This window comes from Vidua macroura, chromosome 1, assembly GCF_024509145.1.
Source record: "Vidua macroura isolate BioBank_ID:100142 chromosome 1, ASM2450914v1, whole genome shotgun sequence".
Classification (NCBI taxonomy): domain Eukaryota; kingdom Metazoa; phylum Chordata; class Aves; order Passeriformes; family Viduidae; genus Vidua; species Vidua macroura.
In genome coordinates, this window is record NC_071571.1 from 30,258,256 (window position 1) to 30,281,365 (window position 23,110).

Sequence of the window (23,110 nt, forward strand, 5' to 3'; positions counted from 1 at the left end):
TCACAGTGCCAGGGCTGCTCTTAGATTACAGAGTGAGCGGGGTCTCTCTAATGCAGCTTCTCAGAGCAGAAATTTAACTCCTTTTCCTGTGTTTCATCCTCTGCTCGTGTCTTATTGCCTGGCTAGTCCTTCTCTGTCCCATCTCCTGCCAGTTACTTTGTGGCTCACATGCCTGCCAAAATTTCCCTCTTACCCTCTGTTCCTTATTCCTGAAACTTTCAGCCTCCTATTTAATCCTGGTATTTAATCTTTTCAGTCTTTTCAAAGATTTTTTTTTCAATCTGTTTCAAAGACACTGTTATAGCTTTTCATGTATGAGTGCTTTTCAAGTCTTGAATGAGTTGGCACATAAATCTGGTTAAAGAAATTCTAGGATTAAATTGTAGAGTAAATTTAAAGTATTATCTTTATTGGTGAGGGGGTGAATCTTCCATTCTTCTCAGCATTTAGGGCTCTTTTTTATAAATTCCTTAGTGCTCTGATTATGTCATGACTGACTGATGGCTAATTCTGCAAAAAGTGTTTTTACTTTTTTCATATGAAGAGGCCAAATGGAGCCAGTTTCCTTTACACTAAAATGTGCAAAATTATTCTGTTGTTTTTTTGTTTTTTTTTTCATTTTATGAAAAGCATATGAAAACTATGAAAAGTACTGTACAAGTTAATAATAACTTTGGGCTCTTTTTTATAGAGCAGACTTCAAGAGAGTAGCACTGGTATAAACTCTCATTCTCTTTTCTTTGTAATACTTCACCAAGATGCTGTCTGGGGTAAGGTGAGGCAATTTCTCTTCACACTGGTTCTTCTAGATTTTTCTTGGGTCTTTCTAGATTTTTGTGTGTTTTCAGGAATATGTTTTTATTACCAAATACCGCTGGTTGGAGAAACTTGTCATCTGTCTTTTATCAGATGTAGTTTTATTTTAGTGTTCCAACTGCTGTAGTCCTCCTCATTTACTTTATAAACCTTATCTGCTTCTACTGTATAAGTCTGCCTTGAAAAACCAAGGCAGGAGAAGGAGGCTCACCAGCTTTATACCCTGGTCCTATTTCCAGCCTTTTTTACTGTCCCAGCCCAACAGTGTAACTGAGACATTCCTTTGGGAAAAGGGTAACTTGGATCCCTGCAGTCCACACCGTTCCTCTTATGTAAGAATCATAAATGCACTAGACAAGATGGTCTATAAGCAAGTCTACTAGAATTCTTCTTGATCGCATCTCAAATCAGGAATAACAACTGTTCAGCTGATGACAGCATTCCTTGTTTCAGTTCCTGGATTTAAAGGTGGCAGAAATGTTTGCCAAGAAAGGTAACTGCCGACAAAAAAAAAGAAGATTGCCTGTCTTGGGAGATGGTGGTAAGAAAGTGGGCTGCTTTATTTTTTGATGTTTTCCTTTAGCATTTGTGATTTGAAAGACTTGTGTTCCTAATACACCAGGAATTGAAACCAGTCACCAGAAACAGAGATTTAAATGCCATCTCTTAGTGGAAGACTTAACAGTTGTTCAGTGTTCCCATTGTAAGGAATGGTTTCAAAATGCAAAGCCTGAGAGTTAAACCAAGCTCCTTTACCTCTTCTTACACATGCTTCAAGCATCTAAATCACTCAACAAGCATGCCATTTTTCAAGTGTCTTATTTTCTTTCCACAGAATTTCAAAAGCCCTGTGGGAAGTGCCATTTATGGAGTATAATTGATATGGACACTCTTCTAAGACTATTTTTGTTGTTATGTTTAAAGATAAAGGCAATTTAGTATTTATAGGAAAAATAAATACATATGCCTTTTGCAATGTGTTGTAACTGAAAATTAAATATTTTTCTACTCAAATTTTGGCATATTTCCTGGAATCACTGAGCTTTCAGTAACGTTTTTAGTTAATATTCTGCAGTCTACTGTTGTATTCATCACAGCTGACACGAGCTCAGAGAGTTTGTCTTTATTTAACCTTAGAGAGGAATCCCAGGCTTGCTATGCAGTTGGCAGAGCTATTGAGAAGGATCTGCTGTGGACTGCAGTGGAGAGAGTGAGGACAGGGTCTGAACCATGCCTGCTACAGCTTTACTCCATTGGTGATATGAAAATCCCGAGGAATAAATGAAGTTAGCCTTTATCAAACTTTGATTAATATTTGCTTTCATTATCAATCCCTTTCCTTCTTTGTCTAATATTTTTATGAATACTGCTGCTTAGATCCTGCATCCCACTGCTCCTCATGATGTTTGAAGTTGAGGGCACTGATTAGGACATTAATTTTTTACCTGTAGAATATGTATATAGATATATATATATATATTCATGTAGAGGGGCTTAAAAAAACATAAAAAGCCCCAATGAGAGTAAACATTCTGCATCACCTTTGCTCCCCAGAGACTTAAAATTGCAATGGCGTGGTGGTGGAGGGAAGATGCTTCAGCTAAAAGTCAAAGCTTTTAAAGATGCTGATTTTGATTCTCTGCTCCATTACACATTTCTCATGCTGACGTAGATCCACAGAACTGCTTTGTGTCTGACTTGTCAGCTAGTAACAAGTAAAGGGCCTGTGGCATTATGACTGAGAAACAGACAGTAGCAAACGATTCAGTTTGATTGGTGATCTTACAGTTACTTGTTTAGAATAATTTCATTGATGAGGTTGACTATTAGTTCAGTTTTAAGACAGTAATTACCCCTAAAAGTTAATATTTACTATGTTAGCAGTTATTAGAAGTCTTGGTGGTAACCTTACTGTTAGCAATATTTATGACAGGAAATAAATGCTTGTCTTTATTTGTCAGTTATCAATGGCACTGGAATTATATTAAATATTACGTATTGATTTCTATGGATTCAAGTCTAGAACTACCCTAATATTTGTTTTCTCCCACATTAAGGAATGAAGTTAAGATCAACTTGATAAAATAGATATTCCAGTGCTAGATTTATTATTTGAGTGTGTGAAAATTCTAGAAAATGTGTAGCTTACCAAACTGAGCCTGGTTTCAGTTGCAGATTTTACTAATAGTGAAAGGAAATTTCCATTGTTAAAAAAAAATCTGAAGGCCTCCCCTCATGCTACATTCTCTGAAAATGAAGAAATACGATGCTGGTCCAAGATGGAAAGTATAATCAGCCTGAATCACCGCGCAGACCTGTAGAGGTTGATTTTCAGTGAGTATCTGCAAAATAAGCTGCAGGGTTCAGTTTGCAAACACTGTTGTGAACCAAACCCTGCAGGGCTCAGTTTGCAAACACTATTGTGAACCAGACCCTGCAGGGTTTGCTGAGCTCTAGTTACTGCTCCTAGTAAGGCTTATTATCCTGTCACAGAAGATGTAAGAAAATCCATCTCTCCCCTTTAAACATGATAAACCTTTGTCACTTACAATGCAATTAATGTTAAAAATAGAAGAGTGCTGATGATAAGATTGTGACTTGCAGGCAGTGAGCCATTGTCCAAGCACAGGAGACTTATCTGGCGGGCCAGTCAGCCTACACGGTTTGCTGTCAGTTTGCTGATTGCCATTTCTCTCTGGGTTTGATGAAATATTCATGTCTTTGCTCTGCTCTCTGCAAGCACTATTGATTTCTTGTATAAACGCAGCTATATTTAGTCTAGACAAATGGAATGTGGATTGCTGCTGAATAAATGGGATGAAAGGCTGGGGGTTTGCTTGTCCGTTTCTCTTGGTCGGTGGCAATTATTTATAATCAAGAGTAGTTTTTGTATGTTAAAGGCGATTTTTTATAATTTAGTGATTAGTCTCAGAACAAAAGTAAGCACTTAGACACAGTTATTCTGTTGGGATAGTGGGTTAAGGTGCCAAATTATGCTGTGAGGTTTACAATCACAGTTATTAGAATTTTTAAAAAAATTTTTTAAAGGCCCAGAAGAGTGTATGTTTTCAGAATTTTGAGAATAAAACAAGTGTGATCAGTAGAAAAGATTTGATGCCTTTTCTCTTATTTTTATAAAATCTTTTACTAATGATCATATAGTTAGAATTCAGTCCTCTATATTTGCTGCAGTTTCAATTTATACTGCTTCAATTTTGCTGCCTCTGCTTACTGGAATATTTCTGTTTCATTTTGGTTCTCTCCTTGGAAACAAATACAGCTGCAGCAGAGGAAAAGGAGAAAATATGCTTAAAATCTTGTTCCCGAGTAATTTCTGACAGCATGTTTATTTTCAGTTAATAATCTCATTTTCCAATGAAGATAGCAGAGGAATAGGAACTGAAGTGAATGTGTTTGTATTTCACTGTCCTCTTGTGGATGGAATCAGAATTGCTCAGCTTTAGCAGAGACCTTCAGCTGCCATATATTTTCCTCTTGCAGATATGCTGCTTGTTAGTCTTTTGTTCTTTTGAAATAGATAAAGTTACACTCACTGTCTTCACTTGATGTGAAAACCAGAGCTTTACAAGTATTGCAGTGGAAGTGATCAAATGTTCTGCTGCCTTTTAGTCCCTTTGATTTAAATTAGGATATAGAAAATACTTTAATGCTAGATTAAGAATTTATAACATTGCTACAACAAATTGAAGAAATTAGTTTTCTTACAGGCCATATATAGTGTGCTATGCATGGTGGTCACTTTCCCAAAAGCTGTATTAAAACTTCTCATTTTGTGTGTCAAATTATTTCCCCATGTTATATGTTACTCCTCTGTGTTTGCCAGGTGCATTTATATGCAGTAACCATGTAGCACTGAGTAGCTTTTAATGTGTAACAGTATCCTCAGAAAAATGCACATACTAGCTTTGCAAAATCTCTTGCAGAGCGGTGGGAACTGCAAGGCCTTCATCTAATGCTGAGGAAGTGTCCTGAGTATTTATTGTGTAGCATCAATAGTGCCTAGGAGATTTTCACTAAGTATTGCTCCACTGGGTTATGGCTTTGTTTTAAAACCTGGGTTGTATGATAATCTGTTTAGCAGAATATTAATCTGGGCGTATTTTTGCAGAGAATGGAAAGGAGGTGCTGAAGATTGCATACAGCATAGATTGCATTAAATGTTTTGAAAGGTCTGCGCATTGAAACAATCTTTGAGTGAAATGAGTCTTTTTCCCAGCAGGAATGCTCTCTATTCTCCTTCTCCTGTTATATTTAATATGTCTGTGTTTTGTTGTTTTCTTCCCACAGTGGATGTGAAGTCAGAGGTTCCCGTGGGCCTGGAGCCGATCTCACCATTAGACTTGCGAACGGATCTCAGGATGATGGTTCCCATGGTGGACCCGATTATGCGCGAAAAGCAGCTACAGCAGGAGCTGCTCCTGATCCAGCAGCAGCAGCAGATTCAGAAACAACTGCTCATTGCAGAGTTCCAGAAGCAGCATGAAAACCTGACCCGCCAGCATCAGGCCCAGCTCCAGGAGCACATTAAGGTAGCAACATTTTTCATTTATCCCTTGCTTTATCTGCAAAGTCTTAAGCAGACACAGAAAGGGAACATGCCTGAAAGGTTTGCTGTGACTGAGAGATGGTGTTTGAGTGCTCTTTTCTCTGTACTGGGGCGATAAAAGCCTTTTAAAGCAAAACTGCTGGCAGCAACTTGCTCTGCCAAGGCAATACTGTAAGAATCATTGAGCTCATGAAGTCACCACATCCACAAAAGATTGAAGTACCTGTTTTACCACCTAGATTTTCAGCTGAACTCCAATATGGCTGTTTTTTTGGTGTATACTGTTTTCAGTATATTAAAAGACTGCTTTTTTGGGCTACTGTTTGAGACCACAAATCAAATTGATAGGCAAGTGCATAATATTTGCATTTGTAAAATGGAGGCAGACCCTGATAGTGTTGTGTTTTCACTCTTCTCTGAGCTGCCTCATATAATACAAAAAGAAAATTATTTATGGGGTTGTATGCACTATGGCAGGATTACTATAATGGATTTTGACTGGGAATTTATGATCTTGCCTTTCATTTCATTTTTCCCCTCTTATCTACTTGCCATTGTGCTGCTGTGCTAAACTTCCACTTGACAGAGCTGATAAATGCAGCAGAGCACAGCAACCAGAATTGGGTGATGCACAGGCAAAGAACGATGTGAGCTTTCCAGGCATCTTTGCCAAAAGAGAAAGAAGTGAAACCAGAGCAGCAGGCTGCTACCTGACACTAGAGTTCAATTTGGTGATAGCCAGTAATGCACTATGCCACTTAAAAGTCAGTTAAAAGATGAAAAGAAGAGTAAGCATAAAAACAAGCACTGATCCTCAGTTACTCAAGGGGGTTGTTTTAATCTGGACTGACCTAGAAAATATTGCAAACTGCACTTTCTCATGTATTTTTGTTCTGTGCAAGTTACAACAGGAACTACTAGCCATTAAACAACAGCAAGAACTCCTTGAAAAAGAGCAGAAACTGGAGCAGCAAAGACAAGAGCAGGAACTGGAGAGGCATCGCAGGGAGCAACAGCTTCCTCCCCTCCGAGGCAAAGAAAGAGGAAGAGAAAGTAAGAGCCAATGTACCATGAATCCTAATAAGAAATGAATCTATTCCCCTTTGCATTTTCCCAGCCAAAATGAACTATGAACAGGAACCTGAAGGAAGCCTAGTCCTGTGTGAAATACACAGGTCGAGAAGTCAAGACTGTGCTTTGAGAAGGGCAGGGCCACCTACTGCACCCACAGAAATATATTTCTGGTTTGTGTGCAGACTTGGAAGACTGCAGGAAAGCACAGTTTGACAGACTTGTAGATATGCATCTCAAGAGTCAAGCTCTTTGCATTAAAAAATTAGGAAAATTGAAAGTGTAAAGCTTCACACAAGAACTTTCTGAAGAGCTTATTTCTCAATACAGAAAGCACTACAAAACGGCAAAAAATTAAATTAGCTGCTGAGCATTGTTTCAAGACTGAAAATAAATGGAAATATTTAAGAATATCTTAGGATGAAACTTCTAAATATTTTGCTAGGACTTTTCAAACTGTCTTGTATTTGTTCTTGATGACATTTCATGAGGCATAACCAAGAGTTACTTGTAGTTTATATATAGCTATAAAGAAAATAGCTAAAAAGGGTTTGTTAGGATTTGGTGCTCACTAGAGGGAGACAGATACAAATAATTCTCTTTAGTGATGTCAGTTTGAAAATTGGATTGAAGTACAGTGTGAACATATTCAAAATGAAGCTGCCACAAACAAATACTGTTACTTGCCTTACTAAATGAGCACAAGAATTAACTGACGAAGACTGAAGCAGAAAAGAGCTTTTTTTCCTTGGCTGGAAAAAGATATCACTTCAACAGCTGTAGGTGTACCATGTTGTAGGCTTTAGAAATTAAGGTGTCCATGGTGCTTCTAGTTTTTTGAAGAACAATGAGCCCACTAAGAAATTTCCATCTTATTGACCTAGAAATGTGAGGGTTTGGAAACTGCAGGAACAAAAGGTTCCTCTGAGTAGTATAAAAAAAATCAGCCTCCATATGAACAGTTAGGCTTTATTAGTGCTCCTGCCAGAGGACGAGCAGAGATGTGACCTCAATGGTTCCCTTCTCAGTTTGAGCTTGCTGGGTGGCTGTTCAGGATGTAACAGCCAGCCAAGCAGCTTGTGACCCCTCCAGGCCCAGCCCCGGAGTTTGTTGGTGGTGATGATCTTTTTAATGAGGAGGGAAGGGAGGTGTGGGCAGGGGAGTTGGGGTATGAAGCAGAGCGGTAGTAGAGGTGTTTTGTGGGCAATGGGTCACATGGGACATGCTCAGCATCTCAGTTGTGGTGTGTCAGGGTTGGGTAACCAAATACTTAGAGTATCAAATGTACCTTAGTGTTGCACCTTTGAAAGAAATGAGTTTTCATCTCTTTTTTTGTTACTGATTATGGAAGACCAAATGATTTTTTGTTTTCATACTTTTTTTCCTCAATGAACATTATTTTGGCTGTGAATAAAGAAGCATGTCCCATGCTGCAAGCTTGAATTGGCAGTTTAACCTTACAATGACATGCTCTACATTTTGTTCTCTCTTGAGCTAGCCACCAAGAGAGGTCAGAATGCAGTGTCTCCTGTCTTCCAGACTTCGCACGTAGAGGCTCTTAAGGGGCTCCAATTAAAAGCCTCACTGCTGGCTCTTTCTGCAGTGCTCTGCTTATTACCAAGACAGTGTTCAGAGGACAATTTTGCTGTGTTACTACTATTACTTTATTAAAAGAAAAAACATTCATTACTAAAAACTCAAACTGACCTTTTGTTACTGTCTTTTTAATTCTGTTGTTGGTTTTGTATTCAGATTGTTGGAGACTATCAGGAAATAATTTAAATTCTTTAGATACATCTGGCCCTGGATAAATGGCCTCATCTACTGTTGAAATATTCCTTATGACTTCACTGGATTTTTGGGTCATAGCCAGCTTCAGGCTTCCACAGACGAGCATTTAATCCAAATGTTATCTCATTTTGACTTTTTCCACCAATAGTTAGTTTATAGTTTGCAAAACTTCCAGCAATAAGGAGTAGAGTCTGTTTTGGGATTTGTTGTCTTTAAAAATGTAATTTTTCTGAAGTAAAGATACAATGCATTTAACTCTGTGTTTCTTAGGGGCAGTGGCCAGTACAGAAGTAAAGCAGAAACTTCAAGAGTTCCTGTTAAGTAAATCAGCTACAAAAGACTCTCCAGCAAATGGGAAGAATCATTCCATGAGCCGTCACCCCAAGCTCTGGTACACGTATGTTCAGTATTAAGCTGCTTCCTTGTCTCGTTGAGGTATCAGTTAAAATTTGGCAGAATGCTTTTCCAGCAGAGGTGTTGAGAGTCTGCCTCCAGAGCAAGGCAGCAGTTCAACCCAAAGATTAGTGAAAAGCCTTAAGTGTTATATTTCTGTTTGAACTGAGGAGTATTCAGTATTTAGTGGTGAGATGAGAACTATACAGAACAAGACCCTCTCAAAAAATCTGTATAATTGTTTTTATTTCAGCTGGTTCATCTGTGGCATCTATAGCTGTTGAGATCACAAATTTTACAACTATACCTGTCATTTTTCCATGAATCTTAATTTTTTGCAGTTAGAACAACTTTGTGTTTGTCTTACTTGGATTTTGAATCAATCACAAAACATTTCCTTTTGAAGAAATGCTGCTTTGCTTCCAGTGAAGTTGCTTGAATGGTGTTAGTAATTCACAAGGTCTTTGTTAGTAGTTCACTTTGTTAGTAATTCACTGTCTTTGAGAAAGACAGTGGTCATTTAACTTTTCTGACTCACGGATTTTAGCATCCGGACTGTATATTCTTATGATAACTTGGCCTTGACGAGCATCTGCTTAGACCATGGAAGCAAGTGATTTTGTTGAGTCCTTCAAACGGTCTGTTCACATGTTAAGAGTTTACAGTTTGGCAGTTTTTATTCCCCACATAAATGAATCCAACAAAATTAACTCTGTTTGCGTTTCTGAAAGACTTCAATGTCTTGCTCACATTGACCTTCAATAGGACAAGCAGAAATGCATATGGTACACTAGATTTCCATCTTTTACTTATTCTTTTTAAAAAGGGTTGCTGAAAGTTGGCCCTTGGAGTTTGCATTCTGAGCTAACCAGAGCATTTTGGTAAAATGATTTAATATATAGTAACGTTGTGTTTGGTGGAGATACAGTAATTAATTATTTTTTTCCTTCCAAATAATGTGTAAAAGTCTCTTGAATATGTAAGATCTCTGGACTTTTCAGATGACTGAGTATGAGGAGCTCTGCAGAGGATGCCTTCTGCTACACTACAGAAAGTATTTCCTCTCATGACAGAGACATATTGATTAATCACACTGTGTTGGAAAGACAAGCAGAGTCTCTAAAAGGCCAAATAAAATGATTTTTAGCTAAACACAAAGTTTGAAAGTTTTTCTCCTTTCCCTCTCTCCCTCTTGAGATAAAAAAATCAACCAATCCTCCCCCCCTCCCCCCTAAAAAAACAAAAAACCCAACCCCTGTTTCTGAGCCATATGATGCAATTTCGACATGGTTTTTCAGAAATCTCTGCCCACAATATTTCTTTCATCCAGAAGTTGTCAGAAAACACTCTTCAGCTTGAAGCTTCTCTGCTGACATGAGTGCTATGTGCTGCAGAGTGGTGTGCTCACAAAATTTACAAATTGAACTTAAAGTCAAGGTTTCATTTACCTTGTCCACTAAAAAATCTGGGGGGAGGGGGGTATCCAAGAGATAATAACTCAATATTTCTGGTTATTTTAGACAAGCCCTCCTTCCCTGAAAATCCCCCACATTTTGATGGAGAAGGCTTGATCAATATACATCTATTTGTACGTGATAAACAAGCCTTAAGTGGCTTTTGCTGTGTATCAGCTGATTCATATTAAAAAGCAACCACCTGAAATGGTCAATTCCCCAAACTGGAGACAGACCCTCTCTGTAGATCAACATGAACCTTATCCTATGTGACTTCTGTAATGAGTGCAAAAAATATGTTTTTGGGAATCCCAAGGAGTTCCATAGCTTACTGTAAGAGTGAAATTGGTTACATGAGCCTGTGGTTTGTGCACACTTATACGAACAAGAACATAAACACAGCTGAGACGTGTACAACATGTGTGGATAGTTACTGCTGGTCACCTCAGTGACAGCTAATTTGTGACCTCTGTGCCTGCTGCAGGGCTGCCCACCATACCTCACTGGATCAAAGCTCTCCACCCCTGAGTGGGGCCTCGCCACCATACAAATATACTTTACCAGGAGCACAGGATGCTAAGGATGATTTTCCACTTCGTAAAACGGGTGAGTTAGCGTCATTTATTCGAGCCCCTTGCCCAGCAGTTCTCCCACCCTTTATTTTAACCAGGCTGTCCATCACCAAGGCATATATCGTATTCCACAAGTCCAAGAGGATACTATGAGCAAGTTCAAAGATCCAGACTGCATATTTCCAAGGTCAGCCTGGCCACATGGTACCAAGAGTTGGTGTTTCCCAGTGCTGACAGATAGTGCAGGCTTCAGTTCTGATAAATTTTGTTTCTAAACAGACCATAATTTCATGGATCTTTATTTTCTTTGCCATTCTTCTGGCTTTAAGAACTCTCTCTGCCCTGCTTGGTAGATAAAGTATCTACCTTCAGGTGGTATTCTGCTTTTAGGCAATGTTTTTCAGGGCATTTTAAGGGGAAATCATGGAAAGAGGAAAAATTGGATTAATATTATATTTTTTGGTCATTGATTGTCAGAGTTTGTATGCATATCACAGCATATTCTGAGCTGCAGGAGATCCAGAAGGATTATGGAGTCCCACCCTTCAGTGAATAGCCCATATAGGGATCGAACCTGTGACCTTGCCATTATCAGCATTATGCTGTGTTCATTTTGCATGTTTTCTGACACATAAAAAATGTTCTTTTGAAGGTTTTAGAATATTTTAGAAGATCTAACAATTGAATATATTATCTTGACAGCAGGTGAACTGTAGACGTAGCTTTTTCTGCACCATAAAGAAAGCTAGGATGGTGGTGGAGTCCATGTGGCTGTTGCCTCAGGACCTTGGTGCAGTGACTGGTATCCAGGAATGCAGGGAGACACTCAGAGGAGGGGGGAAAAAGGAAAAGAAAACATTTGATCGCTTATTGCATGAGTCTGCTGTTGAGTGATATAGTTACGTTCAGAGAGAAAGTCTGACCCCCTACTGTGCTAACAGCCTTTGAATGCGATTTTGCCACTGGGAGATTGAAAACTAACTGCAAAACTGACTTGAAAAGAAGTGGCATTTGGAACCAGAAGATATTCAGAGAGAAAAGCCAGCCTGTATCTAATACTTTGGGGCAGACTCTCTAAGCTCATATTATATCCCCAAATATTTTCAAAGGAATGGAAGCATGAAAAGCAAAATGCTAATTTATTCTAGCTGAATTACTCTTTGTACAATATGGTGGCAATATAACAAGATTCTATAAAATCTTGTTCAGGCTGTTCAACATAATAAACCCTTATGTGGTTCTCTGCTTAGTACCACTGTACAACATATATTTTCTATGCCAATAGACTATACATTTTCATTTTTTGAACAAAAGGATACATCCTATATCTTCGAAATGCTGCAAATTCATCTACATGTATTTGAAATGCAAGCTTTAATTTTTCTTCCATGTTTATGTATCTTAAACGTTATGATTGATATTTATGATGTGTCAGCCTGTTGATCTGTAAAACAAAACATTTTCAAACTTTGTAACAGTAAAGTTCTCGTGCAGCTGCTAATACTTTTATATCTCTGTGGGGGTTTCAAAATATTCCTTAATTCAATTCCCATTGTCTGCATAAGAGGACTATAATATAATTAAATCCAGATGTTTTCTATATGTTATTCCAAATATTTGGGCATGCAGTGCATCAGTTCCAAAATTGAACAAAGAACATGATGACTCTCTGAAAAGATATCTACAGAACAAATAGACAAATACTAATATAATCATTAATATAAACGTTTCTATGACATTGACATAGTGATTCTGATAAGCAAATATAAATGAAGTGTACAACATGTTGTATGTTACCAACAGAGGATATTTGATATCTCTCCATATCCGTGAAAATAGCAAATGCTAATATCCTGTTTACATATCCAGTCTTTCTGTGTGCTAGAGATGTTTAATTCCAGTCTTAGCAACATCCCCACAAAGTTTTCAATGATTGTTCATCAGGTTGAGTGTAAGAGCAACAGGAACCAAACTGACACAAGTCAAATGACCCTAAACTGATCTGGGTGGCTACAGGGCCATCCTCCAGGCAGAGGGGACATTGTGGAGCCTGTGTCATCCTCACGGGACTTCACTAGACAAAGATGTCCCACGAACACTCATGTGTATGGACAGGCTGTAAGCCTGCAGAAATCTGACCTTTGCCATGAGGGGTGAACCTCTTTTCCTTCCCTTTAGGCTAAGAGCGCTTATTGCCACTGGCTCCTGGCAAACCCTCTATGGTGCTGAACCTGCGTGAAGTCAGCAATTCATATGAAAGCAGACCCCACATTCCTTTCAGCCTTAAGAAAGGAATACCTGTTGTGACTTTTAATTAAAGCTTTGTTTTTCTTTTTAGGTTGCTTTTTTTAAAAAAAATCTTTATAATATAAGATACAGAGGTATCTTTCTCTTCTCCAACTTTGTTAAAATGTAAGATAATTCTGATTGAATCAGGTACTCTGAGATCAGTTTTAATGGGAGACAAAGCTGAATGACTCTTCCCTGACATCCTAATGTATTTTTCAGTGCTAAGGGAATGCCAAGTGTCACACAGGCATTGTAAATCATGAATTTTGCTTGCTTACTTTCTTGTTCAGTAATCCATTTAATCTTTGCTTAATTAGTCCTGAAGTGGCATCTTCTTTTTAATCTTCTAAAATTAATTCTGAAAGAACAGTACAAAGGAAAACATTTTCTGCAGCTTTTACTCTTCTAGTATCTAGAATGGTAGAATACTTAGATAAATAGGGAAAGAGTCTTGCTCTGTCAGTATTTAGGTACTAGAGTTAACACCCTAGTGCAGTGACTGTGGTTACTCAACAAGTCTCAGCCATGTGGATTGTTCCTTTCTGTGCAAGATGCAGCAGAAGTTGTCAGCAGTGGGCTTCAGAAAGTTTAGCTGCATGGAGGATTGGGACTGTCCTAGGGGCTAGAGGCCAGGATATGCAACTCTTTTCACAGCTGCATTCAGATGCTTGGTGTTGACAGACTTTGAAAAGAACAGAGCAAGGGGAGCTATTGCTTCACTGGATAGATAAATACAACCATGAGAAGCTACACATCTGTAGCTATGAGCAGAATTTGGTGTAAACAGCATAAGATCAAATTTTCAAAATCCCCAAAACTTGCACCATGGTTACCAGTTGTAACATGTTTTCTGCAAAGCACCCAAAAGCCTGAGCAGCACATGGATCATTAACTTTCAATGAGATTAATGCATCTAAATTACCCAGAGGGGTTTGAAAATACCTCCCTATTACTGAACACTTTTGAAATTCATACTGACTGTTTTAAGAGCTCTGATGGGAGCCATGTACTTTTGAAAATCTGATAATTTAATAACGGGGAACTTTTGCTTGTTGAGCTCCTCTATTCTGTGACTATCTGTCCAAGAAAATATTATCCTCTGTATGAGGATACAAAACATGATAATCAACATAGATTTAGTAGGGTGGAAGAGCTTTTCAAATAATTCTTTTTTTTATATTTTTTCTTTTACCTTTTTAAAATGTAGAAATTCTGGCAAAAGGCCCTAACATTTGCATTTTCTCCAATCTTTAAAATTTCATTTTTTGCATGCGAGTGTTGATGTAAACCAGCAAAAGTCAGTAAGTTCCAACAAGGGTTATCTCTCTGGCTGAAGCTGTATACTTTTTAAAAATGTTGCTGTAGGTCGAATTTCTGCATTTTGTTTCATGTTTTGATTTTTATTGGAAGAAATTCCTGTGGACATCATCATATCAAGTATGAACTGGTTTTTCTTTCCCAAGTTTAGCACAATCATGGAAGAATGGGAATTAGTATTTCTATTTATTTTGGTTTTGTGCCAGTTGAATCTTTCTTTGCAGATGGAGTGGTATGCTTACGACTTGCATTGAACTTAGGGATCTGAAGAGCTTTCACAATGTAACAATTTGAGAAAATGTTTGTAGCTCACTTTCCAAAAATTGGAAGCATACTCAATGGAAACATAGCATAGGTTTTTTTTAATAACAAATAGTATGAGGTTCTTCCTTGGATGGGAGAAGTTGTGTAATTCCATACAGGAAAAAAGAGGAGATGAAGGATTGTTTAATATTGTGATGAAAGAGAGGAAGAAGGCTGTCCTGCACAGTCATGAAGATCACTTTGTAAAAAACATATTAAGTTAACCTGATTAGGCAGTAGAATAACAGTGTAGCTCTTGTGTAAATGAGAATGAAAGATTCCTGAATGAGAACTCAGCAGACGTAATTTTTTAAGAAAAGTAATTAATTAGAATATTTCCTTACACTTCTTTGTGCACTTAGTGACTCAGTAATTTACTGGAGCAGTTGAAAATCAGAAGAAAAACATTTTGTGTGTGAAGGTTTTTCTCCTTCCCCCTTTTGTGCCACCAAATTTTATTTCTGTTTACATTTTCTAGGAAAACACTCTTTTGTGATGTAACAGTATATGAAAAAGCTGGATTTCTTTTGGTTTTAATTTAAAAAAAAAGGCTTAGAGTATCCCAAACCCTCAATTACCATGTCTGCCAAAATGAGGAAGTTCAGTTCAGAGAAGTGCTATTTTTCTCTGAATTTATGAGTGAGAACAATAAATGGGAGAGGCACTTTGTTTATTGAACCAAGGAAATGAGACAAACATATGATTCTCCTAATTTTATCCCATTTTCCAGGGATGCTAAGCATTCCTGCCTCTCCAGAGTCCTTGTTCTCCTGGGTTGGTGAACCATCTCGACAAATTTGGACGAGGTAATATGCCCAGAAGAAAACAGTATTTATCACAGTGAAAAGGAGGAAAGATACCCTGATCTTGAGTCCTCTTCCCACTAATCACCAAATGTTTTCAGCCTTCCCAAATTCAGTATCAATAACTTCAGAGCATGTAATTAGTAGCAGGAAGTTTTAGAAAGAGAAAAATCTTCCACTTGCAGAGTGAATCGGAGGCAAAGCTTCTGGATTCACATAATGAGCCGGCCAAACCAGTGTCCAGGCCTGGGGAGCCAGCAGCTCCAAGGAAATGTGATGTGGTTGTAGCTACTGTGTGGGGCTGCTCTTGTCTCCAGCCCATCAGAGCACTGCAGCCTCCCCAGCTGGGGCTGAGGAGGGATGTCCTGTCATTCTGATTGAGCTGAAGTTAGAGGAAAATTTATTTGAGATATTTTAAAATTAAATAAAAACGAGTGCTAGGGTAGGCTTAATGACACTGTCAAAGAGAAAAGAACTTGTGTAGGTATGCTTTGGTATCATGAAAGCTGTCAGGGCCTGCACCAGGATTCAACAGGAGGCATCAGCAGAATGATTCTCATTAAGATCATCATAGTCTTCCCATCAGTGGAAGGTTGTTCCTCTAATGTATTTTATTTAACACTTACTTCTAATTGCAGAAAGCAAGTTTTTTTGTGAGTGGGTAAAAAATTTACTCAGTTTCTGGATTCAATGGCTTTCTCTTTTAGCAAAAATCCCACTCCATGTATATAGATCATGTTCTGTTTTGTCAGTAATTATTCTATGATGCTACCAACCCTTCTTCATAACTGAACTAATTATTCAATCTTGATCAAAATACTGTCTTAGTTCTTTTACTGACCAATGTATAACCAAAATTGAATTATGAAGTTCTGCTTCATGTGAGTACATAAAAGCTTTCTTACGCTACGTTTTCAAAAATGCTTTATAAATTTGCATTAAGAAGTACCTTGCACAACTTTTTGACAAGCAAGTAAACAGATACTAGACAACTTTTTGACTTCTGGACATAAAGAAACCCCTTCAATAAGCAACAGGGAGCAGTCCTAAAATCTAAAGCATTTTAAGAGCATAATGTCCATTGAAAATGAAGTGGAATGTTTTTAATGGGGATTTCAAAGCTTATTCCCTCTGGATAAATAAGTTGCAAAATACTGCATATAAAATTTGAGACTCTTTGAAGTTAGTAGAAGCTGTCCTGTTTGATTTCAGTAGGACTAGGAATTTTCTTCCACTGCATCTAGAGCAGGGACAGTTGAAAACTTTTAGAAAAGTAAACAAGAACATCTAAAGATGAAAAACAGAGAAGTGGAAAGTGGAAATCACATGGTATGGGATCATCCAAAATAGAAGATATTGGTTAGTAAAGACTGCACTTCTCCAAAATTCTGCAAAACATAGTTTCACTGAAAAAATCTATTCAAACCCACAACTCTAATTAAGGGGTTTAGCTGCCAAATAACCTGTTGTGGCTAAAGCCAAGTGAGTATTACAGAGCCATTCATGAGCAAAGGCATAAGCTTTGTACTTTGCTTTTGATTTTCTCATGGGAAAGTAATATAAATGAGAGTGATACCTCCCTGTTGGCTTTAACTGTTAGAAATGCAAAGCATGCTGAAATTGTACATAATTCTCTTCCAAAGGAAAGGAAATAGCATTTCAATGGTTTTCCTCAGTGTCTCGTTGAGTTATGGTGGTGCACAATTATTCTTGTTAAATTACTCTACCAGATGGAAGGCTACATTGAATATTTAGCTAATTAAGTTGTAGGGGACTGGAATTATATCCCAGAGCATAAAGAATCTATCTAAATGTGAATTTATTTTAATTCCATATGGTTATGAAGGTGTAGTATGGATGTCCAACTAAGACTTCAAATGTGGAGTTTTTCTTCTCATTTTGCTTAACATGAAGTGATGCTTTCACAAAGTTGGCCTTGCCTACAGAAGTTCAAGAAGACAAACATGACTTGAATGCCCACACAACTTTGGAGCCAATTTTATCATCATTTTTCTTCAGTGGGGCTGAATTGCCTTCCTACTTTTGAGATTAACTTGGCCAATGGTTCTCATCTGCTAGGAAAGCAAGATATACTGTGTTTTGGTTGCTTTTGTTTTCTTGGCAACCTGTTGCCTTTGAACAATCCCAGAGTATGACCTAACCAGCTCACGTTTACTGATGATGCTGATGCCCTGCTAAACATGGGAAAAGATGATGGTGTTTCATCATGAATTTCTGAAGGCTGATGAAATATTGGACTGTACTTTTTGCCTGACATGAGTTATCACTGCTGGATATTTTCCTAAACTAAAATCAGGGGGATTTAAACACCCTATGAACTAGTTCATTCTTTTATGGGGCTTGGGGAACAACATAATCATGAACATGATTATTCTTTAAAAAATAGATTATGTATCCAGGGGTCAAATGGTGACCATGGCAAAAGCCTTGACTTCGGGGGCTAGGAGATTATCTGTGACAGTTCTTCACTGAACAGAATATTTTTTCTTGGGATTCAGTGGATTTGGGAGGAGGATTTAGACTGAAGAGTGGGATTTGCTATATTTGCAGAAAGTAGGATATTGTATTCCGATTACATCTTCCCAGCTTGAACTGGCTGGTGTAGATGGTCAGAAGAAAGGGTAAGAATTACCAGTGGAGACTTAACCAGAAGGACTGCCAGTCATGCACATCTTAATTTATTAATTGAATTATTAGCATTCAAATGAGGGATACCCTCTATTCAAGCACCCATTTCATCTTCTTTTCTCATCTACATCTCCTGAGAACTCAGATGAAAGTTGGCTCCAGAAAGTGCTATAAAGGTGTAATAAAATTACAGAATTTGATGACATGGAGAGAAGATGAAAATTAATTTTTAACTATCCTTATTCCTTATATCCTTATTCCTAATTCTATGGTTCAAGACAGTATAGTAGTATTTGCTTATTAATCCTCTACTTATTATTGGAAAAGGATATTATTTTGCCTGTAAGAAGATTAAGATGAACCTGTCATGGTTTCAGCAGACTTGAGAAGCAACAAAGATTCATAAGGCCCAGTAAAACCACAGCTTTCTTGAAACTGCTGTATAACCCTGTGGTGCAAATGCAAGGAGATGCTGTTTCTTTGCTAAAAACCAGAATTTATTAAAAATTCTATCAAGAGACCTGTTCTTTTGCCTTATAGGTTACATGAAGAACATATATCAACAGGAAATAATACATCATACTGTTCAGATATTCAAGATCTCAAATTCTGGCTAAATCCAAGCAGTACTATAAGTAATTTCTACATCTAACTCAATAAATTGTGCCTAGAAAGATAACACTTTTTTGCATAGATAATGAAACAAATATTTTATGTTTCATACAGACTGCAGTGAAGAACAAAGAAAAGTTAGATATTTAAAGCACCTTCAGGGACTATTTCATTTTTGAACCTGCTTTAGAAAATTAATGAAAAATTTCTGATCTTGTTAAATTGGTTTCCTTAGCCTGACGAGAGCAGAAGGGCTACAAGATCCCCTCTAACCTAATTAGCTCTTTTACCATGTGTTTCACTAAACCTGTTTTTTTATTTAGGACATGGATATTTACCTTAGTCTGAAAAAATAAAGCATTCTACCTTTTACAGAAGTAAAATAAAGCAAAGGACTAAAGGGTTTCACATATGACTAGCACTCCCCATAAAGTGAATGGCTGTACAGGAAACAGTTTCAGTAGATCCTGAAAACACATTAGGTGATGCAAGCCAGAAAAACAAAGCATCTCCATCCTGTACTGCTGTATCTGGTTCTCCTGCCTTGTTGGGACCACCCAGCAGTCAGGTCCATGTAGTTCTTGGAAGAGCTTTAGAGGGCATGTGTAAATAGCTTTCACTCTCATTAATCTAATTTAAAACTCTTTCAGAAGTGGCTTTTTCAATCATCAGAATTGAGAAGTCATTGAACCCACAGAATTATACTACATGCAGACTACTACCATCTTCTAGTCTGTCATCCAGTGGGGAGAATGTCCACGTGCACATTGTCCAATATTGTCTTCCATTGGTATGTGGCCTTCTACAGCAAATCTCAGTCAGTCATGTATGACGACAAAGAGGCACTGCTCATTTTGCCTATGCTTTATATAATCATGTGGAGGTGGCTGAAACATGGTGGCTGCCTACAGGAAGCCAGAGCAGCAATCAGAATCTTCATTCAGAGCAGAGAATAGTTACATGATTGTGAGAACCGCATACCGTAAAGGCTATGAGACCTGTGAGACCACCTGTGTCTCTCATTCACAGCTCTTCACAAAGCAGCTGAGGAAACTGGAAACAGCTTTTGTCCCTGACCTGTGTCTCGCTGCCTGTCTAGCTTTCTGCCAGGCTTTGGTTGCATCCATAGTTGCTGAGGAAGCCCAAATTTTCTTCGCATCTATCCTTTCTGGTGGTGCTTAGGGCTGTCTTGTGCATTTGATTATGCCTACCTCAACAGAAGGGGAAACTGGTCCCACAGCCTTCAGACCAGCTTCTTAGGAACCTAAGATATGACTGTTCTGGTTGATTTTGTTGCAGTATTTATGTGGGATTTGACCTTTTCCTTGGTCTCCAGACCCTGGCATAGCATAGGCAGGCAGGCTGTTTTATTATTCATGTATATTGCCAGGGTGACTGGGAGTTCACAGCACCCAGGAACCTGTTGAGCTGTGCAATGGACCTGACAAAGTAAGGATCTGTTCACAGTGTGTTTTTTTCCAATTCTGCCCCTCTTGCTTCAGGATAAATCACAACAGAAATCTCCAAGTTGTCTCATTATCCACATGTAGTATCTTCTTGAAAATATTCAATTGTCAGAGTGCTAGAAAGAAACTTGACAAAGGATAAACCAGTCGTGTGCTGGCAATATCCCCATTGTGCTAACCATCTTAATGTTTGTTTTGCAGTTCTGTTGGCCTGTACCCCCACACATCATCATTTTGTGCTGTAACTTTGAGCTATCTTAGGCATGGAATGTCATGGTTGTGTGTTGTTCAGCACAAAATCCTTGTCTGTACATGAGTCTCTAGTACAATAATATTAAAAAAAAGCAACCTTTGTGGTGTGAATAAACCAGTTTCTTGACTATGTATTCAATTACTGATGCTTGTTAGATATGACCCAGAAAAAAAACCCAAACTCCTGCATGGAGTACAGCGCAGAATATATTTAAATCAGTACATACGAGTCTTCACAGCTTAAAAAAAATATAGCTAAAGAAATAGAGAACACCTGTGAAGATATGCTTGAAGATTTTGAAGTCTTTTATTTTTAATTGTTTTTAGTGACCTAATTATATTAGGGAATTTCAGGTTGCTGTTTTAAAAAGGGTCTTAGTGGTAACAGTTGATGCCTGGGCCATGGCGGACAATTTATCTTCCTCGAGTAGGATGTCAGTTTTGCCACTGTTGCTCATGCTGGTGTTGGAATCTTTTCAGCCAAATTTAGCATCATTTACCTCGACTGCCCCACAGCTTTTCTAAGCCAGCCTGCTTGTGAGGAAAAGGAAATGCTTTCACTTTAGAGCCTTTTGGAATCTGGACAAAAGCTGACTTTCTGTTCTTCATGCTTCCTATATAGGGCTTTAGCCTCAAGATGAGAACCTGCTTGCTATGCACCCTCTCCCATCCCCCATTTCCTGCCTGGCTTCATTAAATGCTGATTTGAAGTTGGCACACACTATTCTGATACAAAAGTACTACTGTGTTCCAGGAACCATCAGAAAGTAGTGCATTATTGTCTTTTACATTTTCTTCATATGTGTCTTCTCCCTATGCGTAAAAAGAATTTTCATTCCTTCTTCTTAAATATCTCTGTATGTTTAATAAAAAGAAACAGTGAAGAAAAGCCCTGTCAAGAAAACCTCAGCTCATTTGGGAGCAATCTGGCCCCAGGCTATATTATTTAATGCTAGTATCTGCAAATTGCTAATATTAAGCAAAGTGGAGTATAGGTTGTAATGACTTCACTGAATCATTTTCCTATCTCTTGTGCTTGTATTTGAGCATCATGTTTCTTAGGAGAGACTAGTTTGTTTCAGTGATAGCTCTTGTGATGAAATTAATGTGTACCTACATAGAAGCCTGTATATTTTCCATTTTTAATAGTACAGTTTGTACTTTCTTCCTCCATGAAGCCATTGTAAAATATAAGAAAATTCATTCAGACACTGTTTTTCTCCTTCACCTACAAAGTTCTTAGTTCTGTAGACATAATTACAAGTCATAGCAAAATATTAGGTTTTGATTTCGTGTGATATCTTCTGCTGTTGTTTAAACTAATCCTTTCTGTGCCTTTCATATCTGTTTCCCTCTTAAAAGAGTAACACCAGTCCATAATTACCAGCACTAAAAAGAGAATAAGATAATAGCAACAAAACTGAACAGGCCATATTACTGCAACATCTCATAATTCCAAATTATGCTAAATCTACATTAAAAGTCACTTTCAGACTAGTCTTTCCTGAAATCCTCTGAAGTTGATCACTCAAATGGGTACCAGCTGATTCCCATTGAGAACAATGACGTGGGCTTTGATGGCCTTCAGAGAAAATAGCTGTGTCTTTTTGTTTTCTTTGCAACAAAATACTTTCAAATAATATATGTTCACTTTCTCCAAGTGTAAATTGATTATTACTTGTTCCAAAATGTTAAATATAATAGAAGTGCAAAGATTTGTGGAGCAAAGAGGTTAGCTAAACAGAGATAAACTAAACCAACATCAGCTGTATACTGTCTCTTAGTGAGATTTTAAATTCACAGCCCAACCGACCAGACTGCTGCTGTGAAAATTTGCCATGCTGCATCCCCCATCCTCATGGCCACAATACTGGCCGTGTGCTCTTGTTTTTCTCTTGTCTGTGGCATTTGGGTTCCTTGGTCAGATGATTCAGTCCACTATAGCTGGAGTCATCAAACCCAGCAAAACCCGCCCCATTCCACACCTCCAGCACTTAGAGAGGCCTCTTTTCCTCGGGAAGGTGAGATGCAGGATATCTGCTATATGGGGTAGAATGAATCTAGTTTTGAGTTCTGGACCCCAGTGGGATGTTTAGCATATAGCAAGTTAGCCATGTGCATTAATTTTCCTGCTGTGTCAGTGTCTTAGTTCATGGTTGAATCACCATATAGATTCCCTGATGGTCTTTTCAATAATTTTGTGGTATTACTGTAAAATTTTGTGGTATTACTGCAAAAAAGTTCTTTCTTAGGGGCTTGTATTTGCTTGAGAAAGCTACTCTGCAACAAGCTGGGGAGTAAATATTTTGTCTCAAAAGTTTCTTGGTATTGAAATTTTCCTCATGGAGAATGCCTTTGTGTGATGAACATAGTCAGCTGCGGCAATGGATTAATTTAGCTGAGCAAAGGAGCAAATAATGTGCAGTAAAAATACTTACAGGGTGGCTAATGCAAAACAGTTATTTTGAACATTGCCCCTCTGTAGAACCACTTCTAAGAGCCACTAGTTAAAGTATTGATCCAAATACTCATTTGAAACATAAGGCAAATTAATTATAATAATTCTGGGCCATTTGCTACTAAGACTTTCCAAATTTCTCGCAAATACTAGGGGAACAATCTAATTAAAAAAAAACAAGGTGAAAATTTATTTTCACTTTTTTCACATTGCTAACATTCACATTTCAGAGTTTAAAGGACTAAAACAGTTTCTAAATGATCTTATGCATGTGCTTTGAGGCAGTCAGTGTGTATA

The 23,110-nt window shown here is 37.9% G+C and overlaps 1 protein-coding gene across 2 annotated transcripts in view; it reads left to right on the top strand.

Annotated features, from left to right (window-relative positions):
* HDAC9 (histone deacetylase 9) overlaps positions 1–23,110 on the top strand; it is a 269,848-nt gene that overhangs the window by 43,198 nt on the left and 203,540 nt on the right. Inside the window, exons 3-6 of one of the 2 annotated variants that reach the window (XM_053979425.1) lie at positions 5,125–5,366; positions 6,286–6,436; positions 8,516–8,642; positions 10,577–10,698. In XM_053979425.1, coding sequence (XP_053835400.1) covers positions 5,125–5,366; positions 6,286–6,436; positions 8,516–8,642; positions 10,577–10,698 — 642 coding nt within the window. The remainder of the gene's footprint in view (positions 1–5,124; positions 5,367–6,285; positions 6,437–8,515; positions 8,643–10,576; positions 10,699–23,110) is intronic. The other variant, XM_053979434.1, reaches the window with a different exon arrangement.